This window comes from Rutidosis leptorrhynchoides, chromosome 11, assembly GCF_046630445.1.
Source record: "Rutidosis leptorrhynchoides isolate AG116_Rl617_1_P2 chromosome 11, CSIRO_AGI_Rlap_v1, whole genome shotgun sequence".
NCBI lineage: Eukaryota > Viridiplantae > Streptophyta > Magnoliopsida > Asterales > Asteraceae > Rutidosis > Rutidosis leptorrhynchoides.
The window spans coordinates 389,701,230-389,722,558 of record NC_092343.1 but is presented as its reverse complement, the minus strand read 5'-3'; the positions used below and the strand labels follow the sequence as shown (position 1 = coordinate 389,722,558).

The window sequence follows — 21,329 nt, the reverse complement described above, 5'->3', positions numbered from 1 at the left end:
ATTCATAAACTTAAGTTCAATATGAAATCATAGCAACTTGAAACACTCAAAACGGATTTAAAACGAAGAAGTTATGGGTAAAACAAGATTGAAAAATTTTTCTTGTTGTAGCTACGTGAAAATTGGTAACAAATCTATATTAATCATATCCTAGCTAACTTATATTGTATTATACATGTATTCTAATATATTATGTAATCTTGAGATACCATATACACGTATGCAAATGTTTTGACATATCATATCGACCCATCTATATATATTATTTGGAACAACCATAGACACTCTATATGCAGTAATGTTGGAGTTAGCTATACAGGGTTGAGGTTGATTCCAAAAATATATATACTTTGAGTTGAAATCTAGCCTAAGACGTGTATACACTGGGTCGTGGATTGATTCAAGATAATATATATATCGATTTATTTCTGTACATCTAACTATGGACAACTAGTTGTAGGTTACTAACGAGGACAGCTGACTTAATAAACTTAAAACATTAAAATGTATTAAAAATGTTGTAAATATATTTTGAACATACTTTGATATATATGTACATATTTGTTATAGGTTCGTGAATCGACCAGTGGCCAAGTCTTACTTCCCGACGAAGTAAAAATCTCTGAAAGTGAGTTATAGTCCCACTTTTTAAACCTATTTTTTTTTTTTTGGGATGAGAATACATGCGATTTTATAAATGTTTTACAAAATAGACACAAGTAATCGAAAATACTTTCTATGTTGGATTATCGAACTGAATATGCCCCTTTTTAGCTTGGTTGCCTAAGAATTAGGGAAATGGCCGCTAATTGACGCGAATCCTAAAGATAGATCTATTTGGCCCAACAAGCCTCATCCGAGTTACGGATGCTTTAGTACTTCGATTTATCATATCCGATGAGAGTCCCGGAATGATGGGGATATTCTATATGCATCTTGTTAAGGTCGGTTACAAGGTGTTCAACATATGAATGATTTTTATCTCTATGCAGTTTGCGAAATGCCTGATATGAGATGTGTTATAAAAATGAAATCTTGTGGTCTATTATTATGATTTGATAATATTTAGGTTAAACCTATAACTCACCAACAATTTTGTTGACGTTTTAAGTATGTTTATTCTCAGGTGATTATTAAGAGCTTCCGCTGTTGCATACTAAATTAAGGACAAGATTTGGAGTCCATGCTTGTATAATATTGTTTAAAAACTGCATTCGAAGACTTATGTTGATGTGTAATATTATTGTAAACCATTATGTAATGGTCGTGTGAAAAACGCTATATTTTAGATTATCATTATTTGATAATCGTCGTAATAAAGGTTATGGTTTGTTTTAAAATCGAATGCAGTCTTTGAAAAACGTCTCATATAGAGGTCAAAACCTCGCAAGGAAATCAATTAATATGGAACGTTTATAATCAATATGAACGGGACATTTCATCGGCCAATCTTCATTTTGGTACTTGGTTTTCGGTATTTGGGTTAAGGGGTTAACCTTTGGAGGTTTACGCTATGTTATATTGTCGTATTGTTGTGATGTAGCTAACCCTCCGAGTGTAGCTTACTTGACATTGTTCACCTCGTCGTTGGTGAACTTACTTGTTGTTATTTTAGCTTGTTGCTTAGTGATCGTGCGGTATGCTTAGCTTAGCTTGCCTTTATGCTTGGATGCTCCGGTATGCGTTATTTAATTACTTGTGTGGCGTGTCCATTTTATGCATATATATGTATGTAGTATATTCTCACTCACTAAGCGTTAGCTTACCCTCTCGTTGTTTACATTTTTATAGATTTGCATGGAGGCGGTGGCTCGGGTAAGCGTAGGGACTATTGGACTCGCGTAGGTTGCTTTAGAAGATGTGCTTTTGGACCGATTAGGATTGGGTAGCGTATCCCCAATCACCATGCTCAGTTTTGTTGGACAATAAAATAGTCGGGTCGTGTTTGTCCGTTCGGATATTTAAACTATGTATTGAATGTTTTAAAAGTCTATTGAACTTATTATTGTGTTAAAGATGTTTTTGGAAACATAAATAGGACCTAAATATTAATGTATTTAAGAAAAGAAAAAAAAATACGGGCCGGTTTAAATACGGGTTGGGTTGTTTCATAAACACGGTTGGTCAAAGTTGTTCAATTAGTCCTATGGCTCTTTACGACTCAATTATATAGCATGTGAATCACGTTGTCAAGTTTCATGCAAGATACAAGTATAAAAGCACGTTAGAACGATTGCATAAGTGTTTGGTTAAGTTTGACTAAAAGTCAAACTTGGTCAAAGTCAAAGTCAACGAGGTCGGGTCGGGTATCCGACAATTTTCCATGATGAAAAATCATATATAAGCATGTTGGCCAAGTTTCATGTTAATCGGAGGTGCGTAGCATAGTTAGAATTAGACGTAAATGAGACTTTTTGGACAACAGGCAAATGGCGCGCCGCTCAGATTCGTGGCGCGCCGCTCCGTTTCAAGGCAAAGCCTCAGCACCACTTTGTAGGCATTCGGCGCTCCACTTAGGAATCGGCGCGCCGCTCCGTATGCCTGACAGAAATTTTGGGCTATTTTCAAGTGTTCAACTCGAACCAAACTTCATTCAAACACAATTTATGAACCGTAAACACTCAAAACACGTATCTTATATCGTTGGAAAGGTAATTTAACGAGGAATACAACTAAATACATTTCATCAACCAAATCCAATATTTATGATAACTAAATTCTCGTCGAATGATCATTTAATGCTCACCATTTAATGTTTCAAGCTCATAAATGCAACTGATGATTCGGAAACTTAACACACACATATAATACACCGTTTCGTAGGTAATTATGCATACAATACTACTAAACACTTACAAATAACGTCTCATAGCATTCAATGCATCAAAAGTTCATTTAAAAGTTCATCAAACCCCTAACCAAGAATCATGAATTTAACCATTTTGTAAATGAAGCCTTTATAAATCAAGCCATATACCAAAACGAAGCTAATGATACTAGCAACACATTTAATACATGAACTTTAACATTTAAACAACATTTAGTCAACCAAAATCAAGGATTAAACTAACCCATTTCAAGTGTTCATGCTAGTTACTCAAAACAACAAAATCGAGCAAACAAATCACATATCCATATTAGACTTGCGCCATAGACACTAATTAACACCATTTCAAGTCTATAAAAACGAATTTGAGAAATCTAGAGTTTTTAGAAACCTTACCCCAAGTAGTGATATTGGTACCAAAATGTAGAGGAAGATGCAAGGATTCCAAAAGTACAATTTGTTTTGTGATGAGCTTCCTAGATTCGAAATAGATGATGATTGAATGATGAAGATGGAAATGGTGAAAGTTGGAAGTAATGCTTGAGAGGAGAAAAGGAAAAGAAAAATAAAATGAAATGAATGGTGGTGGAGAGTTTGACTAGTTCAACTAGTCAACTTCTTTGGTCCATTAGCAACTTTGGTCCCTCAAGTTTGAAAGCGGGTGCGTGAATTAACCAAACGAATTAAATTTAAATACGCGAGAGTAAACGGGAGATGTTATAATCGAATAACGGAATTATTAAGAACTTTAGTTAACAAAAGATACGAATTTAGATAACGATAGATATTATCTAAAAAAAAGACGGGCGCTAAAATAATTTAACGGGAAAATGCGGGATGTTATATTACCTACACCTTAAAAGAAATTTCTTCCCGAAATTTAGTTGGAAGTAGTAGTCGTTGTTTCTTCCTCGAGATCTTGCGTTGCCAATTTTACGAATAAGTGAAGGTACTTTCTTGGGCATTTCAACGAACTTTGACAGTCGGGATTTTTACGTCATTTTAAAGTTTGGTTACACGATTCATAATTCCAACCTGTTCTCCTAGGAAGTGGTGGTTGTCATCGATAGTAAGCTCATCGAAAAGGATAACAATTTCTTGTTTCGCAAGACACGTCTTTAAGTTTGATACACAGAATGTAGGATGAACGGAATTTGTTTGAGTTGGGAGTTCGAAACAGTAAGCAACGGGTCCAATACTTTTGATCGTAAGTTTCAATCCGTCTCATCAATTTCTCCAAGAAAGGTATATCGTTAACTCCTCTTTTGTTTTATATTCATGACAATTATTATGGTGTAACTGGATCTTTGGGAAAGATTAATCGTGCGCATGTTTCATTAAATAAGTGAATATTTAACCTTGTAAAATTTTGTTCATAAAATAATAAATAATTATTATTTTAACTATCCGCTGCGTTTATCTGAATTGTTAAAAGTACACACGATTTTTCAACACAGCGATAGGGGCGGGGTTATTATCGATGCATCGGCATAGTCACAACTGGAGATGATCGTAATGGGTGGTTTAGTCCCCCTCGTGTGATCTCTATCGCTGTTAAAAAAAAAAATGTAATTGATGTTGTGGGGCACCTACATCATTGTATACCATATACCTTTCTTTCAACGTGTTAATTTCAAATAAAAAAATATCGTACGTACAATAATTCACCAAATGCAATATAAGAACCCCATGCGAACTTGATACTCTCACGTAAAGCATTTAAATATTTATAAAATTAAATTTTCTACTTATTTATTCCTTCTCTAAGATGAAAAGTGTTAAGCTTTATAACATGGTTTTATTAGTTTTGTTTATATCGTTGTTGTTACGAGACACTTATGGTAAAGTGTTCCGTGATACCCAAAAGATGATCGAAAAGGCTAACACGAAAGGGCCGTATACCGGCATCGTGATTCCTAACAGTTTCGAATTGAACCCTCTTCTCAATTATCCAGAATACAAGTCTAGTACACTTGTGATCGATTTCGCAGGTATGTGATTCGACAAATCATCTCTCGTGAAATGTCACACGAGCGGTGATAGTTTCAACATTAAATTTTAAAAATTCACCATGATCGTAAATTAAACACTTCAAAAGTACTTGTGTTTGAGGAAAAAATGCACTTAAAGAGTGCATGTTTCACAACACATGAGTATAATCAATTTCTTTTATTTTAGAAAAAAGTGAATATGATGTTGTGTAATTTGAATATAAGTAATAAATGCTTTAAGATATTCTTGTATTAAAATATTTCCAGTAATATAGTTTTACTAGTTTTATGAGCCCGTCGGTAAATATACGTTTCAGGGAAAAATAGTGAATTTTATGAGCCCGTCCGTAAACAATAATTTTTATTGTGAACACATGATCATTTATTATACTCCTCGTCCTAAATCTATAGTCCACTATTCCATTTTGAGATGTATTAAATTAATTGTCCACGTCCATAAATGGAAAAGAAATGGACGGAAAAGAATAATGTGATAAAAATCTTTTTGCCCCTACTTTATTTATGTATGACAAAAAAGTAGATAAAAAGTAAAGGGTAAGACTGGAAAGTTAACAAAAAAAATACATGTGACAGGTATTTTTGCTTAAAGTGTGTGTTGTTTGTAAGACAATAGATTTGGGACGAATGAAGTAGTACTCTTGCCAATCCAATGAAAACGCCCCTATTCTCATTGCTTAATAAGACAATTCGTATGTTTTATTTTTCAATATATTAATAGAAATTAATTAAATTAAAAAAAGAAAAAAGGAACGTGATCATAATATAAATATATTATTATTATTTTAATATAAATATAAATATCATATCCATATAACAAATTCTCGGGTTTTATTGAAGTGAAAATATTAAATTCTTCGTATCCATAAAATCTAGTATAATTATTAGTATATTTATATATAGTATTATAATAAAATTAGAAGTTTATTCATAAAATCCGGTATTATTAATATTATATATTTATAATAGATAATGAATAAAATAAAATTAGAAGATTAATTGTCAAGCTGACACGTAGGATTTATTTCCCGCGCTTTATAATAATGTATAGATTCCGACTATTATATAACATTTCTCGTGATTATAAAATAATTAAAGTTCAAATTGATTAATATTTATATAAGTTTCTTTTAACATTTTTGGCAAGTAGTTTCCGTCTTAAATCTATTTTTTTCGGACAAAAAATATACACTTGAAGAAAAAATACTTTGTTGTAATATTTTATTAACTTTTCAGTTTTACCCCTTACTTTTTACTTATCTTTTTGTTCTATATGAATAAAGTAGGGACACAAACAATTTTTATCACATTATTCTTATCCATTTATAAAAGTGAACAAATAATTTTAGACATTTCAAAATAAAATAATGGACCATAGATTTGGAAATGAGGTAGTACTATGCAACTTTGAGTAAGAAAATATCCATATGTATACAACAACGCTTTTTTCTTTCATTTTCGACTGAACTAGTGAACGGATAGAGCGGTTCTCAGTCTTTCTTAATAATAGTTCACTTCCTATTATTAGGCCAAAGAAAATAATAATAATAATAATAATAATAATAATAATAATAATAATAATAATAATAATAATAATAATAATAATAATAATAATAATAATAATAATAATAATAATAATAATAATAATAATAATAATAATAATAATAATAATAATAAAACATAAAGAAACAAATTTATTTTTAATTTTTCAACGGTAAATAAGTTATATAGGAAATTTACTCTATCAAAACAAACAAAACAAAAATGGTAAAGTGCTTATCATCTAAACTTACATTAGCATAATTACTTCTTCCATCTATACTTAATATTAAAATGCTATAATGATGATATCATTATTAGACTAATTTCTTTGTTAAGAAAAAATCAAAAAGAAAAAGAAAAAAATCTAAACATGGTGGGTGATGTCAATAATCTAAATAATTTGAATTAAAATTAAATTTTATTAAATCTTATTATTATTAAATCTTATTAATAATTATTTTAATTATTAAAATTAAATAATTTTGAATTATTTTAATTAATTATTTTGAATTAAATACGAGAAGGTATAAAAGCTAGACAGAAGGAAACAAATTTTAAATTTATATTTTAATTTATACTTTTAAAATAAAACGACAACAAATATTATATCTTATGATTGATTGTGGATTGTTTAATATGCATTTTAGGTGTTTGATGAAATGTTCAACTGACGAGTTTCTTAGTCGGACTCTATGGTTCCACGGGTCATTAAACTAAATAACTTTAGCATTTACGTTCACTTAATACCTAAAAGATATCATTAAACTGTTTCGTTTAAACAAACTCGTGGTTCCACGGGTCATTTCACTAGTTTTATATTATTTATGTTCTAAAAAATATGAGAGTTTATAAGCTACTAGTTTTTACCAATATGGTCGTTGTGATTTACATGAAATTTACACTAATCGTATTTATCTTTTGAAAAGTATAGTGGTTGTCCCCATGGTTTTTATGATATTACATCAATCGTCCTTATTTTTCAATAGTTACACTGATCGTCTCGAACTTATCTAAAAGTGTACATTGATAATCCATGACTTATCCAAAATGTGCATTAATAGGAGGACAACATACACTTTTAGATAAAGTCGGGAACGATCAGTGTAAAATATGAGAGAGCTAAATATAACATTATCATTCAAATCAATAGATTATCTCATATAGTCATGTAACGGTTGAGATTCAATTCAACAACACTTCTCTTTTTCAGTTTCGACTGAAATAGTGAAGGGGCGGAGCGTTCCTCGCTGGCGTTCCAGACTTTTTCTTGATAATAGTTTACCTTTCTAATATTATGCCAACAATAATAATAGAAAAACAAAAAACAAAAAACAAAAAAAGAAAAAAAAAACATATCTATTTATAGTTTGTTTAACATCAAATAAGTTATCCAGGAAATTTACTTTATCAAAACAACAACAAAACAATATGATAAAGTGTTTATCACCTAAACTTATAACTACATACCATAATCACATCTTCCATTTTATATGATTTATATTCTAAAATATAGGATACTTTATAAGTTACTAGTTTTTACAAATAGTCTTTGCAGTTAGATGAAATTATACCAGTTATTCTTTTGTGGTAACAATTTAAACAACTAATTTATGTTAATTTCATTGGTTAAATTATAAAAAACATAAATTATGTGGATTTTTATGTTTAACTGATTTTTTTATTTTGTTAATTTGTTAAACACAATAAGAATATTTTAACAAGAAACATATAGTTTTATACAACGATAATCATCCCGTCAACAGCAACTTAGTTTGGTCCAGTGAAGCGGGCCGGGCTTATTTTCTAGTTTCATATAAACTACAAAAATTATTGGTATAAATTACTCTATGGAGTAATAATTAATTAATTAATAATAAAATAATAATAATAACATAATAATTTTAATTTTAATTTTAATAATTAATAATTTAATTTGTATTTATATTAGGAAATCAGTAGTCAAAACTAATATCAATTGTTGAAAAACATGAGAAAAAAGAATATAGCATTATCCTTTAAATCAATAGTGAGATTGTTATCTCAAATAATCACGTAATATGTTAGATTAGGTTAGATTAGAAGTTAAATTGTTACATTAGGTTAGATTAAAAGTTAAATTGTAAGTTAAAAGCGAAGTTAGATTATTTGATAGCATTAGATTAGTTGTTTTTTGGCATAATTCTAGAAGTAAAATTTCACCATATTGAAATACATGGCTTTGTAATCCCATGGAATTTTCTCTTCATTTTTTTTTTCCCTATAGCTCCTTACTAGTAGGGATGACAATGGATTGAATGATTCTATATCTACACCCACATTCATTTAATTTTTCTCCATCCATATCCATATTCATTTAATTTCAATTCATCCATCCATATCCATATCTGATGGATTAAGCGGGTTAATGGATATCCGTTAAATATCAAATTAAATGTTATTCTAACGATGAATTTATCCATTTAATATTGATTATAACAAATGTAAATATTTAATCTTTATGTTTTTGATTTGTTACACATGTTTTATTGTAATTTGTTGCCGATTGTGAATTTAATTAATCAAAATACGTTATAATATAAGTAAATATACGTTTAAACTAATCTAGATATATAACTTTGAATATTGTTAGTAACATTTTAATTATTGTGACTAACGCAACCCTTATTTTCGTTAATAATTTAAGAATTTGTAGGTTATATGTATATGTATATCGATATGTAGATGTATATGCATATATTTTAGTAAGTATATATGTATGTATAGATGTATTCAAATGATAATAGATATATCTGTAGATGATAAATTGTCATCCATATCCGATCCACAAAATATTTAGATCACACATATCCATATCCATATCCATATCTGTTAATCGTCAATTTAAATCATCCATATACATTATAAATGGATCGGATGGGGTAGATGTCTATTGATAAAACGTCCATTGTCATCCCTGCTTGCTAAGCTTGCTTTAATATAATTTAAGCCGTTCGAAAAAAATAAACGAAGTTGGATTAGATATGCAGTATTACTTATTATAAATCGGAAGTTAGATAATACATATTACTTTCACGTTTTCAAAATCTCAACAGCCCATACAACCTCTAAAGAATGATAATACCAATCGATCCATTTAATACCCTCACTATACATTATCTATGCGGATCTAATATGGAAGTTGTGGTTGCACGGTAACCCACTAAAATACATAATGTAGTGGAATTTTTTTTGAATATTTAATTAATAACATCACTGGATAGTGATAATTTTTTGAGTAAGACCTTTAAAATAAATTATCTACTAGAATTTTTTTTTTTTTTTTAACCAGTGACTACCATTTCTAGATTTGTCACTGTCTATAACAAATCATTATTTGACCTGTTTGGTGTTGCTTTCGTAGGAAGGAGATTTCGGTTCGGCTCAATTGGCGACGAACAAGTCATTTTGGTCATGACTGGATTAGCTATGGTACGTACGACAGTTTTTATGTATTTTTTTTAACGGAGTTTCACTTGTAACTTATTTTAAGAGTGGTTTAATTTTTTATGTTAATCTCATCTTTAAATAACTCTGTTGAACGACTGTATTTTTTTTAAATCAATATCAGTAAGTTCAATTAAGTTTATTTAGTTTTAAACAAACGGGGTCATAAAAAGCTTATTCGGTCAAGAAATTAAAAATACCGAGACACTTAATCTATAAAATAAAATATCATTACATTAAGTAAATTAAAGAAAATTATGTTAAAGTGAATTACTACCAATACATTACACCAAAAATAAAAAGTAATAATAATAATAGTAATAATAATAATAATAATAATAATAATAATAATAATAATAATAATAATAATAATAATAATAATAATAATAATAATAATAATAATAATAATAATAATAATAATAAAAAAATAATAATAATAATAATAATAATAATAATAATAATAATAATAATAATATAATAACAGAATGGGAAAAAAAAACCATAGATATCAAACCATTAACTTTGAACAACCACATGAACTATTTTAGTAATTTTGTCTAAAGTAAATTATTCAAACATTCACCATTTAGATATAACATTTTAATACGAATTTCAATTTTCTGTATTTGAAAACTCAAATGTACGTAACTTAAAAAGCTACACAAAATTTAAAATAGGCTTGAGCTTAATAAATCATCTGCTAATTTGTTCGTTTACAGTCAAATTACTCGAATCTAATGAGTATTGTTATATGCAAGTGAATATGGTAGTTTATAGGGAGATACTCACACACTCAATATTGATCAATACATACCTAATTGACTATTATGTCCTTACTTACACTTACTTACAATAATGACAAAATTGTTGAAATAGTCCTTGTGGTTTGTACCAAAACGCTGGTTTAGTCCCTGTGCTTTTTTTTTTGATGGATTTGGTCCCGGTGGTTTATAAAAGTTGCTGATTTAGTCCCTCTGACCGACGGCTGTCAAAAAAGGCCGTTAAGTCCAGTCATGTGCCAGACATGTGAGGGTATTTTCGTCAGTTTCATTCATTTATTAGCAAAATTGCTGAAATGGTCCCTGTGGTTTGTACCAAAATTCCTGGAATAGTCCCTGTGGTTTGTAAAAAAATTGCTGAAATCAATTTACCTTATTTCCTTCCTCACCTTCATCTTTATCTTCAAAAAAGATGAACAAACCCTAATTTATTAATTTTCTTCAAACACTCTAATTAACATTAACATGGTAAAATCAAACCCACCAAAACTAAAATTAAATCGAAACCATTAAAATTAATCTCAAAACTAAATCCAACCTCAAACTAAAACTAAATCCAACTTCAAATACTCATTTTATACAATCTTTACACATATACAAACGCACCCTCTGAAATACAGATCTGAACGCACCCTACATACAAAAAACAGATGGGGCCTCTGCCGGAATCCGTTCGCCGAAATCAAATCGCACCTCCGCTGGAATCAATTCGCTGTCAGATCTTGCTTCCAGTACAGATCTGAACGAACATGGTCACGGCGATGGTTTTTTTTTGGCCAATTTCGTGGTAATGGTGGTGTTTGGGGTTTTAATTGAGTTAGTTTGATTTAATCTAATTTTATTTTTAATTTTAATTTGGAGTTTATTATATGTGTGTGTGTGTGTGTGTGTGTGTGTGTGTGTGTGTGTGTGTGTAAAGAAGTCACTGTTATTAAATTTAAATTTAGTCAAAATATAAGAGGATTGGGGAAGAAGATAAAGTATAGATTAGGGTTCATCATTTTTTTTGGGGGGATAAGAAGGTTTAGAGAAGAGGAAGAAATAGTTGAACAAACCACAGGGACTATTCCAGGAATTTTGGTACAAACCACATGGACCATTTCAGCAATTTTGGTACAAACCACATGGACCATTTCAGCAATTTTGCTAATAAATGAATGAAACTGACGAAAATACCCTCACATGTCTGGCACATGACTGGACTTAACGGCCTTTTTTGACGGCCGTCGGTCAGAGGGACTAAATCAGCAACTTTTATAAACCACCGGGACCAAATCCATCAAAAAAAAGCACAGGAACTAAACCAGCGTTTTGGTACAAACCACAGGGACTATTTCAGCAATTTTGTCTACAATAATAGAGGTTCAAGTCTCAAGATAAATTTAAGGATATAATTGTAAGTTTTATAGTAAAAAGTGTGTATGGATCAAAAACTGGTGTCTGACTATCACCTCCAAACTATGATAAACAATTTAAAATCATATTATTATAATGTTTTCCTAGTAAACTGAATTTTAAAACATGTTTTTTTTTTATTTGAACGACGAATTTGCATCAACGGATCATTTATATCAACGATCCTCATCATTTGCACCCACACATGCTAGAAGGAAACTCCTACCCGGGTTGCTTGGCAACTAATCGCATGAAATTGGAGAGAAAACCTTCCGCTCACAGGAATTGGACCCGGGTTGCTTGGTAACTAATCGCTGGTCCTTTCACACTGGAGCATGATACCATTGAAGCAAACGTTCGTTGGTAATTTTAAAACATGTTACTAATTCATAAACAAAATAAGACTAATATTTTTACCTAAATTTTATTTATATATTTCATTATCTATCTATGAATGACGACATCATATTATAAGTGAAGAAAATACTTACTACCAAGTAATAAGGTTTGAGAAAAACTAGTATATACCATGGTCAAGTTGATTTTTGTGTATCAATATTTAATCTTGAAACATAATTTAAGATAGTTGATTTGAATTTTATGTTAGAAAAACATCAAATAATATACTCCGCTTTGAAGTATTTGTCATATAAACACAAATTTATATGCATAACACGGCCATATTTATTTTCCCCTTATAATATAAAATTACCAACTACCAACTATGTCTAATTCATAAAATAAAACTATGTCTAATTCATCTACGAAGTATTTGTTATTCTATGTCATACACCCACCAACTACCAGTGATCTTCTTACACACATTCAACCACATGATTTAACCATATATATCTACTCCTCCATCGATAAGTTACTTAAGTATTTAATCTTATTATATTTAATCTAATTATTCTAGTCATATCTTATTATATTTAATCTAATTATTCTGGTCATTTATGACTAGAATAGGATATTCATATAAACTAGTTCATTGACCCGTGAATTCACGGGTTTGGCGAAGAAATCTACATTATAATATTAGTGTCATTAACCCGTTAATTTATATTAGTGCCATTGACCCGTTAGTTAATATTAGTGTCATTGACCCGTTAGTTAATATTACCCACACACTTTAAATTATCATTACATTTTTTTCAAAGAACACAATAACATAATACAAACTAAAAAATAAGGTGCAGGGTGTTTACCTTTTATCAGTAAATAGATAGATAAATACATTAGTTGTAACTTGTAAGGGGAGAAATCAACTCTGCCTGGATAATCATAATTTTCATTCATGACATTTATCTTGCATCACTTCAAAAACCGCTAACCTTCCCTCAAGATGACTTGCACAACCAAAATCATCAAACTTGCATACACCATTTTACATGTATATAACTCACTTGAATGAAGCATATATATTATCACAGACATATAAATTTGCCGAGTAACTGCAAAGGTAACTTCAACATGAACTTGAAATTGTAAATGTAAATGTCTCAATTAAATCCCAAAGTAGTTTACAACTATATAATTAATCAAATGGAATCATATGCAGCTTACATATGCAACACATAACTAATTTATTTAAGATCACAACAACATAATGATATTTTTGAAGACTAATTAAAGAACGGTTATATAAAAACACATAATAATACAAACTCTCAACCTTTTTAATGGCTTGCCTATTTTTATTTTTATTTCTTGTTTTTCTTGTAAATAACAGAATATATAAAATGAGTAGGACTCGGCCAATAAATTACTTAATAACTGAATCCGAAAGGAATACAACTTGTTGGTCTTTGCCTTTACAAAATGAGGCAAAAGACCAAAAAGCCTAACTAAGCAGGCCTTCTATACAATGAAAATGAACCATCCAATGCAAACAATTACTCTGTTGTATGTAGACAGATTACTCTGTTGTATGTAGACAGATTAAACTGGAAAAAAATAAAAGGCAGGCATGCCTCCAATCTTTAACACAAAAGCCAAACAAAGGCATACATAACCATGTATGCTTTCTTTGGATACCTGCATTTGATCAAACACAAAGCCAAACAAAGGCATACATAACCATGTATGCTTTCTTTGGATACCTGCATTTGATCAAACACAAAAATAATATAAAATTTGATTTTAGAAATATGGAAGTAACATAATAAATTCACTATGAAAGACAACCAAACAAAGTGAATTAGTATTATCATTTATCCATCTTTATATCATCAAGTTGAATCACCAGCTCACCACCACCAATTACATAAAACCTCACATAAATAAAAACTATAAATATCATAAATATAACTAACAATAACTATAACAATAAGACTAAGAATTCAGAATATAAAAAACAATCTAATTCAATTAATATTATCAATCCAGTTAAGAAGCAAAGTATATAAGCATAAAGAAAACGTAAAGAATAATGAAATTAGAAAAAAAAAATAGCTATACGCCTATACCTAACAATAAAAGAAGTCGTCCCATAGAAGATACTGAAAAAGCAGACCCATGTGTGTAAAAATACGAATATGCCTGTAACTATGAGTCTGATCAGCCACAAAAGTTTATGATTCTGCATCTTCAAGCTATTAGTAGCAAATCAAAAATATTGGACGGAGTAAGTGTAATAAATACAAATCCAAATCCAAACCTAAAACTTAAACAAAAAGGGTAGAAAAAAAACACTTACACATTTTATCAAACACTTGGCGTGCATCAAAGAAGATGAATATATCACCTGATATGTATGTCATATGTAAGTCAAAACAAATATATATTCGCCAATTGGTTTAAAATAAAAACTGCCACATTCTCATGAATAGACACGTATATCAAACTACTAAATTCAAGCTCATATTCTTCACACTCATATATTATGTTAAGATGAAACTAAAGAAAAATCTTACCATATGAATGCATTTCTCTTCGACAATTTATCAAATACCTCTCAAGACATTTCTAAATAAATATGTATGTTTACTTTAGGCACCTACATTTTATCCAAACAAATGAATAGAATTTGAAGTTACAAAACAAATTGGAGGACATAATTAAGAGAATATACTTCACCAACATAATATATATAAAAAAAACTCCAAATCAAAATGATATTAAAAGAACATAAGTAATGGAAATTGTCACAAAAATCATTTTCCCTAAGAAATATAAATGAAACCATTAACTCACATCATCATATTAAAACATACATTCTTCAAATCGAAAGTCTCAACTCGTTATGCAAACCTCAGTACAACATTCTAATATTTGAGCATGAATATACATACCTCAAAACACATCTTGAGACCAAATAATGTTTCTTCTTCTCAAAACCTCACCTCAGAACACTACAATGGCAGCACTATAGAGAAGGAAAATCAAATCTAGATAAACAATAAACCCTAAAATAAAAAAAAGCTCAAGATTCAAAAACCAAGTTGACGATTCATATACAAATTTTAACAAATTAAAAAGAACTACCTTACCCGAAAGAACTTGTGATAACGGAAGATGAAGAATCCGACATCAGATGAAGAATTATCGATGTATCTGTAATTTTAGGTCCAATTGAGAAGATAAAAAGAGGGTGAAAAACCCTAGCGGTTTGGTCTTCTGTTTCTACATATTAAGCGATGCCCACATGATGGTAGTGATTAATATGGAGAGAGAAAGAAGTTAGGGTTTATTAGTGTTATTGTTCAGGGGATGAGGAAGTTAGGGCTTATCTAGCAACAGAAGGAAGATACAGAAGAAAGAAGATGAAAAAGTTCTTATCATCTTATGTAATTTGAAGCTTCTTATTTTACCGAGCAGAGTGAGACCTGTATGATAATTTAATTTAAGCATGATGATAGAGTAATCTAGGGATGTTGTGTGAGATAAGACCATTTAATATGAAGCTTCTTCTATACACTTTTTAAAAATGAAAATATAATAAATAAAATAATTATGACATAAGCTTTCTTAACTACAATGGCATTGTACAAACTTTAAATACATAAGTTACAACTTAATGAAGCACTTGATGATTTCAGCATTAACTCCATTTTATTAGATAGAATAGATAGATAGGATACAGGGGGTATCATTTTTTAATTCTTAATCACAATTTTGATTAAATTTATTTGCATGAAGAACAGCTTAATGCAGGAGTTACAACACAACTATTGCTAAGTTTATTTGATATTAAAGGGGTTGTGCATTATGGAATAGCTGGAAATGCAAACCCATCACTCAATATTGGAGATGTTGTCATCCCCCAATATTGGTCTCATTATGCTCTTTGGAGTTGGCAGGTATTTTTGTACGGTTACTTTTTAACATTTTTTAAATATTTATATTCAAAATTCAAATTTATTTACTTAAATTTCATATTCGCGTAGATGTTGTTGCAGTATAATATAAAAATTATATATGTTACATTTTGTAGAGATATGGAAACGGTCCTGAAAATGAATTGCCCCTTGAAATCTTTGGAGACTACACTCGAGATATCGGTTACTTAGATATAGCGAATTTTTCTACAAATGTAGAATTTGATAATCTTTTGAACAATATTTGGTACCAACCGGAGGAAGTTTTTCCAATTGACGGTATTCCAGAGGAGCGACAACATGTCTTTTGGGTACCTGTTGATAATGTTTACTTCAATCTAGCGAAAACTCTCGAGGTAATGAACTTAAAAAATAGTAAATTGACCGAAAACAAAAACACACAGTTTAAAAAAAATCAATAATACATTGTACATTTTATTAGCTTTACAGATTTTCCCTTACTTTTTACTTACATTTTTATTTTATATTAATAAATTAAGGGTATAAAAGAACTTTGTCTTACTATATTTTCTACTAATAGAAGTCGACAATTAATTTTAAACAGAAAAAAAAAGTATTGAACTATTAATATGGAACAAATGGAGTACTATTTTAGCAAGGGCCAAATACGGGTTGGCGGGTTAAAAGTCTTCAACTCATATATGACCCAAATTACCCCTTTAGGTAAAGGGGCATGCATGTTTGTATTGGGTTGGAAGGCTAGTTTATGGGTCAATAGGGTTCATTTGGTACGCTTGTTTGAGGTTAGCTAGTAAGCTTTATCATCTTGACTGGTCGACCCATTAATTTTAGTCGGATCCTAAAAACCAGACTAAGATTATAATTTTTTCAGTTTGGTTTCGGGTCGGATCAAGAATATTGTAAACCCCAATTCTATAAAAATTATATTCTAACATTTGTGTGATGAAAAACAATATAGTCACTTACATTAGAAGGTTGCCTCAACTCAACAACATGCTTATCAACCACACCAAAGGTCGTATTCGTAGAACGAGGAACGAGTGCTAGCATTTACCTAGACAACGCTGCCTATCGAAGTTTCATTTACGACAAGTTCAATATTAGTCCCGTAGAGATGGAAAGTGCGGCTATCGCACTCATATGCTACCAACAAAGGACGCCTTTTATTGTAATTCGTGCACTTTCGGACCTTGCCGGTGGCGGTGAACACTCAAACGAGGCTGATATCTTTGTTGACCTCGCAGCTAATAACTCTGTCAAAGTTACGGTCGAGTTTATCAAGTTGATTTCGTCTCTTCACCCTCGTGCAGAGATATGACTTGATAATGTTGTTGAATAAAACAGTCTCTCTACTCTCAAACAGAGATATGACTTGTTAATATTGTTGAATAAAACATTATCTCTACCGTAAGTAGAGATATGACTAGAATTAATGTTGTTGTTGAATAAAACAAAATGTCTAATGTTTATGTTAATTCGATTTGCATTTTTTTGTTATTTTATCCACGTACCAATCAATTGTTCGTAAAATATAAACGTAAAATAACTGAAACAATGGAGGTGACACATGACACGAACATATTGCCATGTGTCGCATCTGTATTCTATCTTTATATGTTTTTTGATAATTTCCATCTTACAATAACCGGTACTTCTCAAGTATAACAAACATTTGAAATATGGTCAGAAACGGGTTAGAAACGATCACGGAATAATCTGGTTTTTGTACAAACATATGAAAATACTCAACTTTCCTCGGTACCCTGAACATAATTTTTTTTATTCATTTTAGTTTGGTAATTTACAGTATTTACTCACAAAGCATATTCATAACGTTGTGTGTCAATGCCTATTCTGCGACGAAAAACTTCGATGAACACGACAACATAATAAGTAGTAGAAAAAGTTGAGAAAATTCAAGAAACTAAGTAACCAGTAGAAGTAATCCACGTGTCCCTCGTTGATATCGCTCGATAACCAACTTACGTTACCTCCTTTACTCGTAATAGAATCAACAACGTCAACTAAAACGCTTCCAACGAGCCCCGAAAATGACATGCCCAACATGAAAACCGCCATCGCTAAACTTGGCATACTTTTCGCTAGCTCAGAATAATAAAACTCCATTTGTCCAACCGCAAAAAACGCCTCTGCTATACCCAATAAAACGTACTGTGGGACCAACCACATTGCTGACATGTCAACCGTCTTTTCACCTGGGATCGCGTAATCACGTCTTATGGTTTCAACGATTGCGGATACAACCATTGCCAATATTGAAATTAGTAACCCGAGTCCCATTCTTGTTTTCGGGAGTAGTCCACGTGGCTCGTGTGTATATTTTGCTATAAATGGTAACAATATACGATCATAAAACGCGAGCCATATTGTGAGTGTTAAGAGAACGAATAAGCTGAATGATGCAGCCGGGATTTGGAACCACGAGGTGACGTTTCGGTTCATTGTTTGTGCTTGGAGTACGGGGTAGGTTTGCGCGATAGTCAAATAAAGTATTATACCCGTTGACCACACCGGTATTATTCGAACGAGCGATTTAACTGATTCAACTTTTTCAACTGTTGTGATAGTCCTTGGAGTCGAACCCGAAGAAACGTCATTCAAATCTCTGATAACGCACGCCTTGTTTAGAAACCTGAACGATGAAATAACACGAGTTAAGAAACTGAGTAGGCCGAATGAGTTGAGAAACATGTCAAAATGGACCCGGGTCGGGCCAGATTGACCTGAAACAAACACTTTTCTTCAAGAAATATAAATATAAAAGGTTGGTTGATTATACAATATATTGTTTGAACATTGATCTGATTCTTGGGTTCATTAATTTTAAGTGGGATTTTTTTTTTTTAAAGGCAAACTCACACACCCATCTAAATCTAACTCGAATATATACACCACGAATTGTCCTAAGCAGGACTCGAACCCTCAACCTCAAGGTTGTAAGGATGACCTCGATACCGCCAAGCCATTGGCTCTTTGGTATTTTAAGTGGGATTTCAAGATATAAAAATAGATTTTTATGGACATTAAATTTTTTAATACATATAAAAAATAATAGTATAAAAAATTATTATCATAAATAGCAAAAGAAGTTCATTATTTCCGAAACCTCTCAATCAAAATGACTTCAAACTTGAAAAAAATTTGAGCTCTTTTAAAATCTCTTAAACTTTTGAACACTTTTAAAATTTCTCAATCAAAATGACTTCAAACTTGAAAAAGTTGAACTCTTTTAAAATCTCTTAAACTTTTGAACCCTTTTAAAATTTCTTACAATTTTGAACCCTTTTAAAATTTCTAGCCCAGTTCAATGACCTATCATGCACATTCACAAAGACGCCCTGTATACTAACCTTTCGACCCATTGGACCAAATTGTCTATGAAAACAGTAACATTATGTTGCAGTAAATGTAATTATCAAACCTTAAATTATCGGTTAACTCAACTGGATCCATTGCATTGCTATGATGGTAGCATTCATCAGGAAGAAGCCTAATATGACGGTTCTTAAACGCAATGACGAACACTTGAATGAACCCTGAATACGGGCTCTCGTTGACTTTGACTTTGAGATAAAGAGACGACCCGAGTAAGAACATAAAGGCAGAACAAACCATAACCAAAACAGGAACCGCAAAACCAATCTTCCAACCAAGTTGATCTTGAATATAGACCATAACCGTATAACCAATAACTGTTGAAATCGCTGCAGAAGCATAGTACCAATTAAAGTAACTATCGATGAACTTTTGGTTGTTTTGGGTTGGATGGTTTTTGAGCTGGTCTGCACCAAAGGCTATGGAACAAGGTCTGATGCAACCCGATCCTATTGACATTAAACCGAAAGATGAGAAGAGGAAAGCGAGTTGGGTTCGTGTTGGTGAACCGCAACCGGTGTCGAGTTCAACGCAAGATGAAGGTGTTAGTTGTGGAACCATGGTGGTTAACCAAACAAAAGTCAACCCCTGTTGAAAAGTCAAACCTTTTAGAAGATTATATTGTTAGGAATCTAGGACCCAAACAGACTGATTGATTACAATCACAACCAACGATCAACAAACGAAAAATACAAAGTGTAAAATACTTTCGACACGATATTTACATTGTTATATCCAATCGGGGTGATTTTTTTCCTCATAGACTTTTTTTTTTTTTAATTTTATAAACAAATTTGAGCAACAGATGACTGACTGATTATAGTGAAAACACACCCCTTTGATCCAAAACAGATCATTTTAATAAACAGAGAACACTATGAATCAATTCAATATAGGGGATGAGTATGGCTTACAATAAGGGTAAAGATAGACCCAATTGCAATAACCCGAAACCGACCCAAATAAGAATCAGAAATGAAGGCTCCAAAAATGGAAAGACCATTTGAAATTGATGACCAAATGAAAAGTATGGTTGTTCCAGTAACAGCTTCCATATGATAAACTTCCATAAGATAAAATATCATATTTGAACTTAATCCATAACTTGCAACTTTCTCAAATGCTTCATTCACTGTCATTAAAACAATTAAAAAAAATTACTAAACTCATAGTAATTTACTAAACACATAGACACAAATAAAATGTAATTATTGTTTAATTTACCTATAATAAAAGGCATGGTTATCAAACCACCCTTATGATGATGATGATTATGATCTAGTAATTTGGTTTGTAATTCTGTATCATTGATACTAGATTTCTCTTCATCCATGGTGTTTGAATGAGCTCAACCGTATTTGTTTTTCTAATTTATTTATTAGGCAACAACCCTAGTAAGTTAATTTTAATATAGAGTGGACAAAATAGGTGGCAATCATATATAAGCATCTCTTTGACGTTATTATCCATGTAAACGTGAAAAAGTTATCAAACTATATATTTATTGTCACAAGACTTCATTACTATATTATATAATTGGATTGGATGGATGGATGGATGGATTTTGTTAAATTATGTCATAATATAAAATCTAACT

General features: G+C 30.8%; 2 protein-coding genes and 1 long non-coding RNA gene across 8 annotated transcripts; 1 reads left to right on the top strand and 2 right to left on the bottom strand.

Annotated features, from left to right (window-relative positions):
* Window positions 1-4,619: 4,619 nt before the first annotated feature.
* Window positions 4,620-17,654, top strand: LOC139876055 (bark storage protein A-like). The gene is made up of 5 exons (XM_071863353.1): window positions 4,620-4,818; window positions 9,779-9,846; window positions 16,181-16,336; window positions 16,471-16,710; window positions 17,295-17,654. The coding sequence occupies exons 1-5, from the start codon at window positions 4,620-4,622 to the stop codon at window positions 17,652-17,654; spliced, it is 1,023 nt and encodes a 340-aa protein (XP_071719454.1).
* LOC139877469 (uncharacterized) lies at window positions 13,797-15,874 on the bottom strand. Of its 6 annotated transcripts, none has more exons than XR_011768614.1 (4): window positions 15,329-15,874; window positions 14,951-15,033; window positions 14,504-14,781; window positions 13,797-14,137 (listed from the first exon to the last, which is right to left on the bottom strand). It is a non-coding gene; the product is annotated as an uncharacterized lncRNA (long non-coding RNA). The 6 variants fall into 6 exon arrangements; XR_011768615.1 differs by having other exon boundaries at window positions 13,797-14,629; window positions 14,734-14,781; XR_011768611.1 differs by having other exon boundaries at window positions 13,797-14,781; window positions 15,329-15,442; window positions 15,527-15,874.
* Window positions 17,655-18,103: 449 nt separating the features above from the next.
* On the bottom strand, window positions 18,104-21,107 carry LOC139877004 (protein NRT1/ PTR FAMILY 1.2-like). The gene is made up of 4 exons (XM_071864407.1): window positions 20,957-21,107; window positions 20,647-20,864; window positions 19,779-20,320; window positions 18,104-18,989 (listed from the first exon to the last, which is right to left on the bottom strand). The coding sequence occupies exons 1-4, from the start codon at window positions 21,063-21,065 to the stop codon at window positions 18,179-18,181; spliced, it is 1,680 nt and encodes a 559-aa protein (XP_071720508.1). The 5' UTR covers window positions 21,066-21,107; the 3' UTR covers window positions 18,104-18,178.
* Between the last annotated feature and the right edge of the window lie 222 nt (window positions 21,108-21,329).

Excerpts from the sequence above, each read along its gene's own strand:
- LOC139876055 (XM_071863353.1), top strand. The coding sequence starts at position 4,620 with ATGGTTTTATTAGTTTTGTTTATATCGTTGTTGTTACGAGACACTTAT. Across the intron at positions 4,819-9,778 it reads ACTTGTGATCGATTTCGCAG|GAAGGAGATTTCGGTTCGGC; the intron begins GTATGTGATTCG and ends TTGCTTTCGTAG. Across the intron at positions 16,711-17,294 it reads ATCTAGCGAAAACTCTCGAG|TCACTTACATTAGAAGGTTG; the intron begins GTAATGAACTTA and ends AAAACAATATAG.
- LOC139877004 (XM_071864407.1), bottom strand. The coding sequence starts at position 21,065 with ATGGATGAAGAGAAATCTAGTATCAATGATACAGAATTACAAACCAAA. Across the intron at positions 20,321-20,646 it reads GGTCTATCTTTACCCTTATT|GGGTTGACTTTTGTTTGGTT; the intron begins GTAAGCCATACT and ends ACTTTTCAACAG. Across the intron at positions 18,990-19,778 it reads GAGTTAACCGATAATTTAAG|GTTTCTAAACAAGGCGTGCG; the intron begins GTTTGATAATTA and ends TTCATCGTTCAG.